This window comes from Macaca nemestrina, chromosome 14, assembly GCF_043159975.1.
Source record: "Macaca nemestrina isolate mMacNem1 chromosome 14, mMacNem.hap1, whole genome shotgun sequence".
In the NCBI taxonomy this organism is placed as follows: domain Eukaryota; kingdom Metazoa; phylum Chordata; class Mammalia; order Primates; family Cercopithecidae; genus Macaca; species Macaca nemestrina.
The window spans coordinates 64,111,267-64,123,793 of NC_092138.1; the positions used below are offsets into that span (position 1 = coordinate 64,111,267).

The following is a 12,527-nucleotide window of genomic DNA, read 5'->3' on the forward strand; positions in this document are numbered from 1 at the left end:
TGCCTACCTTAACCCAAGTAACTGGAGAAGGAAGGACAAGGTCCCTTTAGGTCTCCTTAGAGGGTCCAGGGAATTTGAGTATGATGGCCCTTATTAAGAGGCTTGATGTGTGGCCAGGATTACCAAAGCTGCCTTTGGTGGTGGATCACTCACCCAGTGATGGTGCTGAGATCGGGGTGGGAGGCTCAACTGAAAAGGTAGCAGGAAAGAACTCTAGGAATGTCTTGGTATGGCAAGCTACACTGAGAGACCTCCCAAAGCAGGTCTGTAGGAGGGACTTTGTTTAATCTGTGTGTGAGGGAGAATGTGAATAGGATATCATTTGGAGGGGCTTACATTTCTTAGCAGCTCCTTACAGATCTCAGCTTGCCACTCAACCTCCCTCTTGGACTTCTTCATTTCATTCCAAAGGTTTCAGAGAATTCCACATAATATTTCAATTAATAATAACTATGTATTTCCCTGAATAGCAAAATATTGGACATTCCTAGAGGGAGGCAAAAGGGCCAGAGTCCCATCACCTCAGTTATGAGCAGCTGATCTCGTTGTTAGACTCGTGTGTGGCATTAAATTCTAGATTTGTGGTCACTTTCTGTGTTAACTTTCCAAAAGCCTTCTCTTCTTTTGACAGCCAAAGTGATTGACTTTGGTGTTTTCAGAAATGCAGTGGCACACAATGAAGAGATGTAGAAGGGTGAGCCATCCTTGGCCGGAAAAAGTGTAGGAGTCAACCCTGTGGGAAAGGCACCAGGTAGATCCTGGGTGGGGCTTCAGCTGACTGGGTGCCCACTGTTAGTTACTGTGAAGGTAAAGTCAAAGAGCAAGGATCATGGCAAGGAGGGTGGTAGAGAAGGACTCCAGGCACAGGTGGTATAGAAACAGTAGGGCTGGGTATAAGCTGCTGGCAGTAACTTGACAGGCTCACATGTGTTTAGAAAATCTCTTATATTTGTGGTTCTTTCCCAGAAACTTCAGTGCTCAAGTCCCTGCCCTTCATCACACTAAGGGCAAGCAGAACCAAGCTCAGTGATCCCTCCCCAAAGCACTTGGGCCTTGGGTTTGCCTCCTGGCTCTAGGCTCATTTTAGCACCAAGCAAACTGTCTTTTCTCCATTCTTATGCCCTGGTCAGGCATGAGAATCAGCTTTTGTCACAGGTACTCAGACCTCCAACTACATGCCCCTGCTCCCTACCAAACCCTGGGCCTGTGGGACAAGCCCTTCTCCATTTTCTACTGTGATCTCATTCCAAGAGGCTTCCATTTCATGCAACTGAGAGGCAGTGGAGGTAGTAAACAGGCAGCAGGATTACAGCCAGCTCCAAGATGGCTTTTCTAAAAAGATCTTCCCAGTAAAAACAGGGAGAAGTCAGAGGAGAGTCTGTCATCTGGATCTGACATCTGTCATATTAGATATTGTGTTTTGATAAACACAAAAGCATCTCCTCAAGGAGGGAATACTGTGGCACTCCTCTAAAATGAACCATCTGAATGGTGGGTTAAAGCTCCTTCCGTAGACAGGAAGGTCTTTTTACCCTCCCTCACACCTTCCCTTAACACAATACAGTGGAGGTAAGGAGCAGACAGGCAACGTATTGCTGAGAAATAGAGAGTGTATTTCTGGTGGCACCCTGCCCCACCAGCATATTTATGGAAATGACGATACTGGTCCTCTGGAGGGCTGCAGCAGCTGGGGAGCCTATAAACTCTTTTTCATGGCTCTGTGTGTTCTCCTTGAGCAGACCAATGTTTCTATCTGAACTGAGGGTCAGGAGCTAGGGTGGGTGCCCTGGTTGGGGGGCACAAGCCTCTCGAGGACAGTGATGAGGGCAGTGGCGGAGGTGTCCCAGGGCTGAGGCAGAGCCAGCTTGTCTGGAGTGTAGCCACGGCTTGTTGTCTAGGGACTGGGGACCATCCAAGAAAGCTGGGCCCACCAGCTTCTCAGCAGGACAAGATTGGGCCTTGGAGTACCCTGTCAGTTTCTCTGTCTTACTTCTTCCCACAGTGCTCTTGGCTGGAGCCAGGCTGTTTGCAACATTTTCTTTTCTGGTTTTGGCCACCTTCGCAGCAGCTGAGAACATGGAGTCCTCATGCCCTTTGCCTTTTGTCTTAGGGTTAATACGCTGCAGAAAAGATTTAATTTTATTTCTCAAGCTAGACTCTGGAAGACTGGGCTTCTTTTGTGTATGGGCTGGCATCACCTGCCCATGCAAAACCTGGCCTTGCAAAGTTTGGCCCAGAAAAGGCTTACCCTGAGTTGGTTGGCTCAGGAAAGTCTGACTCTGTGAAGCCTGGGGCACCACAGTCTGGGCATTCTCAGGAATTGTCACTGGTTCAAGGATGACATTTAGCTTGGTTTGACTGTCTTGCAGGTCATTCTCAGACTCTTTATCCCCAGGGAATCGTGGAGGTAGCTGTGGGAGCTTAAGCTGAGGGTGATGCTGGGAGCTGTGTTGACAGGGATCAGCAAGATGAAAGCTACGGCTCCATCGCCAGAAGCCTCGGGGTGTCTGGTTTGGAAGCATCCGTGCTGGCCTCTGGTCTTCAGCAGGGCATCTTTCTCCTCTGGTTGAGGAGTGCCCAAACCCCTCATCCCCTTCTCCATGGTCCCTGGCTGCTTTGGTTTCCTCTGGGTCCTCTCTCTTTCCTGCTAGCATGGGCACACGAGCTGGGTCCTTGCTCTTGCCAGGGCTTTGAGGCTCAGGGCCCCAGGGTTCCTCCATGCTGGGCTTGTTCACACTGGCCTCCACCCGAATACAAAGCATGTGGGCCTCTGTCATGTCCCCACTGGGTTGTGAAATCCTGGAGACCCAGTGGGCAGAACCATGGGGTACTGCTTTGGAACTAGATTGCTTTTGGTTCTGCTGCACTGCCTTCAAGTCATTGGCCAGCTGTTCTTTAAGGTGAACCCATTCTGGATTAGAGGCAGAAAGAGTGTCTGGTGGGATGGGCAGTTCTTGGAGCAATGCCTCTCCTTGGTGGTTTAGACTTTCAAGAGACTTCTGTGTGGATATGTTCTCTGGTGCTGCAGCAGTTTGTTCCCTGGACTCCCTTGCCTTAATGGGAATTCCCCATTGTATCTCTAGGACCTTTTTTCTCAGGTGGAAGTTTAGTTTGGTCAAGATATGTGTCTGGAGTGAGTGGGGGCTAGCAGGTTGTGTCTGGCTTTCTAGAGGCAGCGTCTCCATTGTTCCTTTTACTGGCACTACAGACTGGAATTCTTTTGCAACGTCTGTACAAGTCTCATTGTTGCCTTGAGGGCATGGCCCAAGGCTTATACACTGTTCTTCAAATGAAACCATCTGAGTCAGAGGCTCTGCTGGGATTTCCACAGGCACAGGCACCATCTCTGTGATGACAGATTGGCTAGTGACTGCCGGGGCCAGGGCCCTGGAGAGTGCCACATAATACAGAGCAGGGAGCCCGGACAGGAAGGCCAGATACTTGTGCCGTAAAGTTGTCTCCAGTTTCTCAATGGCTTCCACGGACAAGACTCGGAGCAGCTTAGGGTGTTGAGTGACAGTACCTGGTAAGAGCTGTTGCTGCTGATCAAGGGCCGTTGGCATCCAGGGCATAACTTTGTGATGTAGGTCTGGGTCACTTGCTGCCTGCAGTTCCAGGAGCTGGTTTTCTGGAATGCAGGGTAAAGGAGCCACTGCCAGGACCCCAGGAATTCTGCAGTCCCTGGACCTATGTACACAGGCAGGGATCTTGCCCTGGTGGATCTGTCCACATTTGGAGTCCATGTGGTTCTGCAATATTACCTTGGCCTGGGTTAACAAGTGTGGCATGGGGATGGACACTGGGGCCACAGTGGGTGACAGCACATCACAAGCCCCGTTGGCCTCTAGGGCTACAGGCTGGGGGATGCTCACATTGGCTAGGGCTGTGCTGCTGTAGGACACAGTCTGTTGGTTAGTGGAGGTAAGGAGCAAATGGATGGACTGCTGGATCTTCTGAGGCAGGCCCCAGCGATGGTGAATCAACTGTTTCTGGATGTGGAATTCCAGCAGCTTCCGGGCATGCTCCGGGAAGAAGAGTAGCTCCCTGGTGAGCACTGAGATGGACTTCCCTGGCTGGGAAGTTGTCATGGTCTCAGGAGACTGAGCTTTGGCACAGGGCTCATGCTGCATGAGGCACTGGGTGTGCTGAGACCTCTGGAGGGCAGCTGGCCAGCCCCACTGAAGCTGGAGTTGCCTCTGTAGCAGGTGCCACTCCAAGGCTTCATACTCGGCCAGAGTCAGAAATGGGACATTGATCTGAGCTTGTTGATGGTCAGATGGAGACACCCAATTTGGGGAAAGTAGGGAAGAGCGTGGGGCTGACTGGGGTGGAGTTTTAGGAAGCAGTTGAGGAAAGGAGAGCTTGTTGAAGAGAAAAGGATCCTTCAAAGGGGGCTTGGGCACATTTTCATTCTTGGGGAGGCCTTGAGATCCCATGAAAGTGGCAACCAGGGACTCACTGTGCAGAGAAGGGAGCCCACTGAATAGTTGGCTGTATTTCTGCTGGAGATCACTCCCTGAGTCATTATCTTGTCCCCCAGACAGTAGATGGGGGTCATGTAGGGCTTTAAGGGCTGGAGAGGGCAAGGCTAGAGCCATAGGGTTTGGGCTTTGCTGACAGTGGTGTCTTTGTTCTGGGTTCATAGTGGACCATTCAGAAACCCAGAAGGTCTGGATGGGCTGGCCAGCCACACATGAACACCAGGTCTGGAGGGAAATGGTCTCAAATCTATGAAGAGAGACCTGAGAAATATTATTCAGGTTGAAAGAAACTGGCTGGTCGTTTCCAGATTGGTAATACAATGGTGGGTTTGGCATAAGCTGCCTCAGGGACTCCTCCACACGTCTTGGGAGCCCCCACCTCTGGAAATGCATCCATTTTTTAACATGTACCTCAAGAAGCCTCAGCACCTCAGGACTGAGAAATGGCGGGTGGGCAGGAAGGACCATATGCAAGGCCATCGGATGCGTCGGGTTCAGGGTTTCTGGGTTCAGGGACAGCAAGGAGACCTGGGAATTCAAGTGATGCTGGCCTTGGTTCCCCTGGACAAAGCTGGGGTTGCTCTGCATCATCTCCTCCTGGTTCAGTGGAACCCTTGGCTCCTCAAGCCTTGAAGAAGCTGTGGTGTTTGGGCCTGTGAGCACATCTGGCACTTGAAATTCCTGCCCTAGCTGGAGGTGATCAGCCCAGTAATCTTGTATGCCATCTGCATATGTTGACTGGGCAGCTGACTGGGTTAAAGATTCCTCTTCTGTTAATTGTGACAGTGTTGGGGTTACAGATGCCAGTGAAAGTTCTCTGGTGTTTCTAGAACGGAGCTCTAGACTCTGCTCAAAGGATACACTAGACACAGACAAGATCTCTAGGCAAGAAGAGACTTGTGATGGGCTCCTCGATAAAGTTGGGGAGATCTGGTCGTTCTCACCCATCAGCAATTGCTGAATCTCCAGAGCCATGGCACTGCAAATTTGGCAACAAGGATCTGTACATAGGATTCGCCGCACACTTCCCTCCGGGGGAAGCCAGCCCAGGCTGGAAAGGGAAACATGGCAAACATTAATGATGGAGTGACATCTACCTTCTTGGAAGAGTGTGGGCTAGGGTTGGTGTTGCCCTTCCCTAGTCCCGCAAGTCTAGAAGCCTATACCTCCTTCATGTCTACTCCTCTACTTTTCTTCTTAAGAAAATGGCATTTGGTAAGGTATGGTGGGCTCGGGGTTAGGGCTTGTTGGACAAGGCCTCAGAAAACTCACAGAAGGGCACGGCCCTCAGAGAAGACTGGGAGCTGAGTTCTGTGTTGGCCTTGTTGAGAAGCTGAACTAGGAGAAAGGAACCGAGCATGTGGAAGAGTCAGTTGGTTAGTTTATGGGGCATAACCAGGAATATCACAAGGCAGAACTGTCTTGCAGTCTCATTTGAGGCTAAGAAACCCAAAGCCTAGTTTTCAGTACATCTAAACTGTGGAAAATGAGGTTTATGTGGTACTTGTGCATTCTGGGGACTATGAGATATCCCTGATGATGTACCCAACATCTCCTGGGAATCAATCTTTTTCTCTAGAAATCTTAAGAGGATAAGATGATAGGCTCCTGTCTTAGGGCTGTGTCAGGAACTGGACTCCCTGAATATAGAACTAAAGGAGGTAATATCATCAGGGTTCATCTTGCTCAGCTGAGTCTGCGCATGTAAGGGTGTAGCTGTAAAGAGAATACGACATGGGTGACTTCCTCATGCAAAATCCATTCTCTTGATTGGATAACGTATCTCAGAACTGAGTAGAACCCCATAGAATGTCTTTTATGAATAATGTACTAGTAAAATCCTGAATTTCAGAATTACTGTGACCCTATCCCAAATCAGTATTGGATGAGTCTTTCCTCCTGAGATGATTATGCCTTTACAACCCTCTCAACTAGTGAACCAGCCTCCACTGTGTATGTCTCCCTCCCAGCCATTTTTCCATCTCCTCAGTCCTGCCCCAGGCTAAATGAAAAAATCACCACAGGCCAGGCTGGTGTTTAGAGACTGCAAACAGCAATAGATCACCTTTTCATGACAGAGAGCAGCTCTTGTGGCTTCTCAGCTTCTTCCTGAGAAAGTCTCCTAGCTGAGGAACCAGAAGACAATGTTATAGTAGACAGTGGCATGGTAGAGTTTTCAGAGTAGCTATAGGAGGTTGGAGGCCTTTGACTCTCAGCAAGAAGACACTGAGAACCCTAATTATAAATGCTTTAAGGCCTTTCTGTGCACAGTGTAATGAATCATGACTTGATGACTTGTTCTCCTGTGCCCATTTTTCTTTGACCTTAACAACCATACTGTGAGTGAGAGAATCATCAGATGCCCATGTTATGGCAAACAAGACTGACAGATGAAGTGACTTCCACAGGTTTTAAAATTAGTAAATGACACAGCTAAGGACATCTGCACTATTTCCTCAGTTCTTTATTCCCAAAGGAATAATGTAGAGACTTTTGGAATGTTTCCGAGGTAAGATTTCCCACCCATGGAAGTTTCAGTCTGGGGAACTGGAGCCTTCAGTGGCAGAGCACCTGGCTCTTGGCTCCAGGGGTCATAGAGGGACAGGATTCATGGGAAACACCCACAGTGGAAGGGAGTCAGAGGAGAGATTGGGACTTTACCTGTTGATGCTGCATCTCTAGCTCTTTGCCTGACTTTTTGGTGACGCTTAAAAGACAAAAACATTAGAATGTGAAGCTGGGACGCCATTTTCTTTCTCATGTCCAAAATGAGACTTACATATATTTTCCACTCCCTTTCTGTATATCTATCTATGTTTTATACACTCTCCTGGATTTTCTTTGCCTATTCCACCTTTTTACCCCATTTTCCCTCTCTGCTTATTTCTGATTCACCTGGAGGCTTTTCCATATTCTATACCTCCCATCTGATTCCCAGATAAGTCCTGCTGGATGCTGAGGATGAAGCAAGAGAAAGGATGGTACAGATCAAAGAGTGTGTGGTTCTAATACCCAAAGACTTCAGTTTATAAACACCTTAAAGGGCCACCAACCAAAAAAATCTCCCATATTGTGAGGTCTTCTGAGATCCAGTGAGATAGATCCCATATCATCTAGGTCTCTATTTAAGTCAAATGGAAAGCTTCTTGGCTTTTCAATTAGAGTATGGTTCAGGGAAGACCTGGTAAGGAATTACTTTTAGGATCTGAGGAGGAAAAGACTATAAAAGTAACTAAAGGTATGGCATAAAACTTGGGGGAGAGGGGCAGTGGGGTCAATAAGGAAGGACTCTGGAGCATAAAAGCATATTATCTGAGGCTTAATTAGTTCAGTTGGAATCATAGTGTTGCCCTACCCGGCAGCAGCTCCTTTTAGCTTCCAAGTTCAATTCATGGTGGCTCCTTTTCACTTGCCAGATGATTAGAATAATGATGAAGATGGAGCCATAGGTGTATAAGGGATATCCAACATCCCACAGAACAAAAGTAGGACTCAACATGGTCTAAACCTCATTAGCATGAGATCAGCCATCCCTATATCTGGGCATTCAGAGTTCTGGTGCCTAATGACTTCCAGTGCTAGGCCTTGTCATGTCCACCTCACAGAGGATGGAACTAGGACTGCATCACAAAGCCCTCCCGTTTCATAAGGCACATGTAGTAGGGAAGCTCATGTGGTGATTCAGTCTGTAGATGAGGGTGTTTTGAGCCTGGGACTGAAGGTGCCACAGGCAGTGTCTATTTCCTAGTCCGTCTTCACTCTCTACTCCCTATACCAGCCTGATGGCTCAGCTCTCTCCTTCACAACTGTATGGTCACCTGTCCTCAGAAAACTGAGTGCTTTGGCATAGGGGGCACCTTATGAGAAGTGGTGGTTAGGCCAGAGGAACCTCCACTAACTCTCCCACTTGTTTTGGAAATATACCTGAGAAGCACACATGAATTTAGGGAGGGTGGAGTCTGGTTATGGCTTGGAAATGGAGATCTTTGGCGTTTCAGGCAATGGGTGATTGGTAACAGAGGTGCAGGAAGGGGATCACGGCTTATGTGGTAGGGTGGTAGGGAGAGGCCAAGGTGGAGAGAGATTGTAAACGCTGCAATCTTTTGGAAGCACATTAATGTGGCTCACTTCTGGAGTTCTGTCCAAAGCATGGTTTTCTAGAGCTGCCTCTGTCCTTGTTACAGCATTCTGCCTGCTCAGGGAGATGAATGCCTGTAGAGATGGATTAGTAGCCATTTCTGGCTTTGGGTCACAAACTGGTTGCTGCTTATGGTCAGATCTGTTCATCTCTGGATGTATTCTGTTTGCTTGTAGGATTTTTATTGTTTGCTTGAGTTGGATTCTGGAAACTTTTAAAGCAGGGCAGATGTTTTCCACTTTTGCCTCAGGACCCATCACTCCTATACTCTGCCCATTAATTTATACATTTATGTTACCTGCTTAACCTCCATGAATATTGCAATACTTCCCTAACAGCCAATGATTTCTGAATATCCTTAGAAGATGTTGCCTTGGTGAGAATGGTTACAGCCAAAAGTGGAGAAAAAAATTCTTGGGCTCAAAATCTTTGAACATTCATCCAGTATCCCATCCTTTACTCCACTGGCATGGTAAGCCTTCAGTATGCTCATTCCTAAGCTGGGTGATGTCAAGGGTACAAGGACTTTGAGTCATGTTGGCTTTCTCCTCTCAAGACACTTAAAAATCTAGTTTCAAAAGACAAATTTACATGAATCAAGAGCCAATGACTTATTTCAAATAATTTGATATATTATTGAGGTTCAGGTCTCAACCTTTCAAGGGAGAGAATGCATGGAGGGGATCATTTTGGTCAGAGAGGGTTCCTGGGGAGATTAATTTTGGAGTTTTGTCTAAAAGTACAGGTTATAGGGAAAAGGACTGTTCCAGGTGGGAGAGAAAATTCCTAACAAATGCAGAACCCCAAGGAATGTGCCAGAGTTCATTTGATACTAAAAACTGCAGTCTATCTTTAGCAGAGGTGCAGATGAATGGATTGGAAAGCAATTGTGAGAAAGATTGGAGGAGCAGGGATGAGGCCTCCTTGATGGAAGGCCTTTGCATTTATTTTATTTTAGTCGCTTAGATTAATTGATTTTTTAAAGTAAGCATACATATAAATGGTATAAACTTCAAAAGATAGAAGAAGGTATAACATACTCTCTCCTCATCCTTGTCTCTCATCTCTAATTTTTATTTTATTCCCTCAGTCAATCACTTGTATCAGGTTCTTGTGTATCTTTCCAGACTAGTCTAGCATAAATTAAAAATTGAATTTTAATGTTTTATTCACAAAGGGAAGCATAGTATAGATACTTTTCTCTCTTATTTCCCTCTTCCTCCTCCTTCTTATTCTCCTCCTCCTTCTTATTCTCCTCCTCCTCCTTCTTCCCATCCCTCCCTCCCTCCCTTCCTCCCTCCATTCCTTCCTTCCTTCCTCTCCTCCTCCTCTCTCTCCTTCTTCTTCTTTCTTCTTCTTTCTTCTTACAAGGTCACCCAGGTTGGAGCACAGTGACACAATCATAGCTCCCTGCAGCCTCTAACTCCTGGGTTCAACGGTTCCTCTTGCCTCAGCCTCCCAAGTCCCACCTGAACCCCCCCAAATGCTAGGATTACAGTCTTATTTCATTTACTAAAATAAATATATCTTGAACATATAATTTTCTTTAATGTCTTTTTTTTTTTTTTTTTTTTTTGAGACAGAGTCTCGCTCTGTCACCCAGGCTGGAGTGCAGTGGCCGGATCTCAGCTCACTACAAGCTCTGCCTCCCAGGTTTACGCCATTCTCCTGCCTCAGCCTCCCAAATAGCTGGGACTACAGGCGCCCGCCACCTCGCCCGGCTAGTTTTTTGTATTTTTAGTAGAGATGGGGTTTCACTGTGTTAGCCAGGCTGGTCTCGATCTCCTGACCTCGTGATCCACCCGTCTCGGCCTCCCAAAGTGCTGGGATTACAGGCTTGAGCCACCGTGCCCGGCCTTTTTTTTTTTTTTTTTTTGAGACGGAGTCTGGCTCTGTCATCCAGGCGGGAGTGCAGTGGCCGGATCTCAGCTCACTGCAAGCTCTGCCTCCCAGGTTTACGCCATTCTCCTGCCTCAGCCTCCCGAGTAGCTGGGACTACAGGCGCCCGCCACCTCACCTGGCTAGTTTTTTGTATTTTTTTAGTAGAGACGGGGTTTCACCATGTTAGCCAGGATGGTCTTGATCTCCTGACCTCGTGATTCGCCCGTCTCGGCCTCCCAAAGTGCTGGGATTACAGGCTTGAGCCACCGCGCCCGGCCTCTTTAATGTCTTTAATATTTTCCTTGATATGGCTGAAACACAGTTCATCTTCAATGCCATATTCATGAATATTTTGTATAATTTTGCTCTAAAAATGCTGACATAAACCTTATATAATATAAATCTTTGCATAAATATATAGGTATATATGTAGGAAAAATTCCTTCTAGTGAAATTGCTGGATCAAAGGGTGTGTGCATTTTCAATGTATATATTGCCTAATTGCCCTCCAATTGTAGAAATTCACACTTCTAAAAAATGTTTTAAGAGTGCCTGTCTTCCATGTAGATGAATACATCAGTTTCCACCTTTTTGCTGTCGTGAATAATGTTCCAGTGAATGTTGGTGTATAAGTATCTGTTCAAATCCTTATTTTCAGTTCTTTTGAGTATATATCATAGTTTCATTTTTGTTGCTTAAATTTTTCATTTGTCTAGAACTTAGTAATTAAAAACACTTTTCTGAGATATGATTGATGTACAATAAGCTACACATATTTAAAGTGAACAATTTAGGCTGGGCATGGTGGCTCACACCTGTAATCCCAGCAGTTTGGGAGGCCGAAGCGGGTGGATCACCTGAAGTCAGGAGTTTAAGACTAGCCTGTCAAACATGGTGAAACCCTGTCTCTACTAAAAATACAAAAATTTAGCCAGGAGTGGTGGCAGGCGCCTATCATCCCAGCTACTCCGGAGGCTGAGGCAGGAAAATCACTTGAACTGGTTGGTGGAGGTTGCTGTGAGCCAAGATCACACCACTGCTCTCCGATCTGGGCGACAAGAGTGAGACTCCGTTTCAAAAAACAAACAATTTGTGAACAATTTGATAAAATTTCACATTTGTATATACTTGTGAAACCATTATCACAGTCAAGATTACCACATCCTCAGAACTTTCTTTATGCCCTTTGTAATCGTTTTTCCCTACTCCTTTCATTTCCTCTCTCTTCCAAACCATTGATCTATTTTCCATCACTATAGTTTAGTTTGCATTTTTCTAGAGTTTTATATAAACGTAATCATGCAGTATGTATCCATTTATGTCTGGCTTCCTGCATTCAGCCCAATTATTTTAATATATTCATGTTGCTTTGTATATTATTAGTTCATTCCTTTTTATTGCAGAGTAGATTCCATTGTATGTATATATAACAATTTGTTTAACCATTCAGTAGTTGATAGACATTTGAGTTATTACCAGTTTGTTGCTACTAGAAATAATGCTGCTGTGAACATTCATGTACCAGTCTTTATAAGGACACGTATTCCCGTTTTTCTTGGGTAAATACCCAGGAGTAGAATGACTGGATCGTATGATAGCTGTATGCTATGGTTTGAATGTATTTGTCCCTCCAAATGTCATAGATTGAAACCTAATTACCAAGTTGATGGTATTAGAAGTTGGAGCTTTTGGGGAGGTGATTAGGGCATGAAAGCTCTGCCCTTATGAATGGGATTAATGACTTTATAAATAAGATGTGAAGGAGCTGTTTGCCCCTCCCATCATATGAAGACACAGCATTTGTCCAATCTGGAGGATGCAGCAACCAGGTTCCATCTTGGAAGCAAAGATTGGGCCCTCATCAGACACAGAACCTGCCAGCACCTCGATCTTGTACATCCAGCCTCAAGAACTGTGAGAGATAAATTTCTGTTCTTTATAAGTTACCCAATCTGTGGTATTTGTTATAACAGCATGAATGGATTAAAACTGTGTGTGTTTAATTTTTTAAAATTTCCAAACTGTTT

The 12,527-nt window shown here is 46.1% G+C and overlaps 2 protein-coding genes across 3 annotated transcripts in view; one reads left to right on the forward strand and one right to left on the reverse strand.

The window, feature by feature from the left end:
• The window catches only part of LOC105485706 (PHD finger protein 24), a 152,927-nt gene that overhangs the window by 21,329 nt on the left and 119,071 nt on the right, over positions 1-12,527 (forward strand). The gene's annotated exons all lie outside the window — the stretch shown is intronic.
• On the reverse strand, positions 1,570-7,980 carry LOC105485705 (protein SPATA31F1-like). Its single transcript, XM_011748082.3, has 4 exons — positions 7,837-7,980; positions 7,143-7,188; positions 6,547-6,607; positions 1,570-5,532 (listed from the first exon to the last, which is right to left on the reverse strand). The coding sequence occupies exons 1-4, from the start codon at positions 7,978-7,980 to the stop codon at positions 1,773-1,775; spliced, it is 4,011 nt and encodes a 1,336-aa protein (XP_011746384.2). The 3' UTR covers positions 1,570-1,772.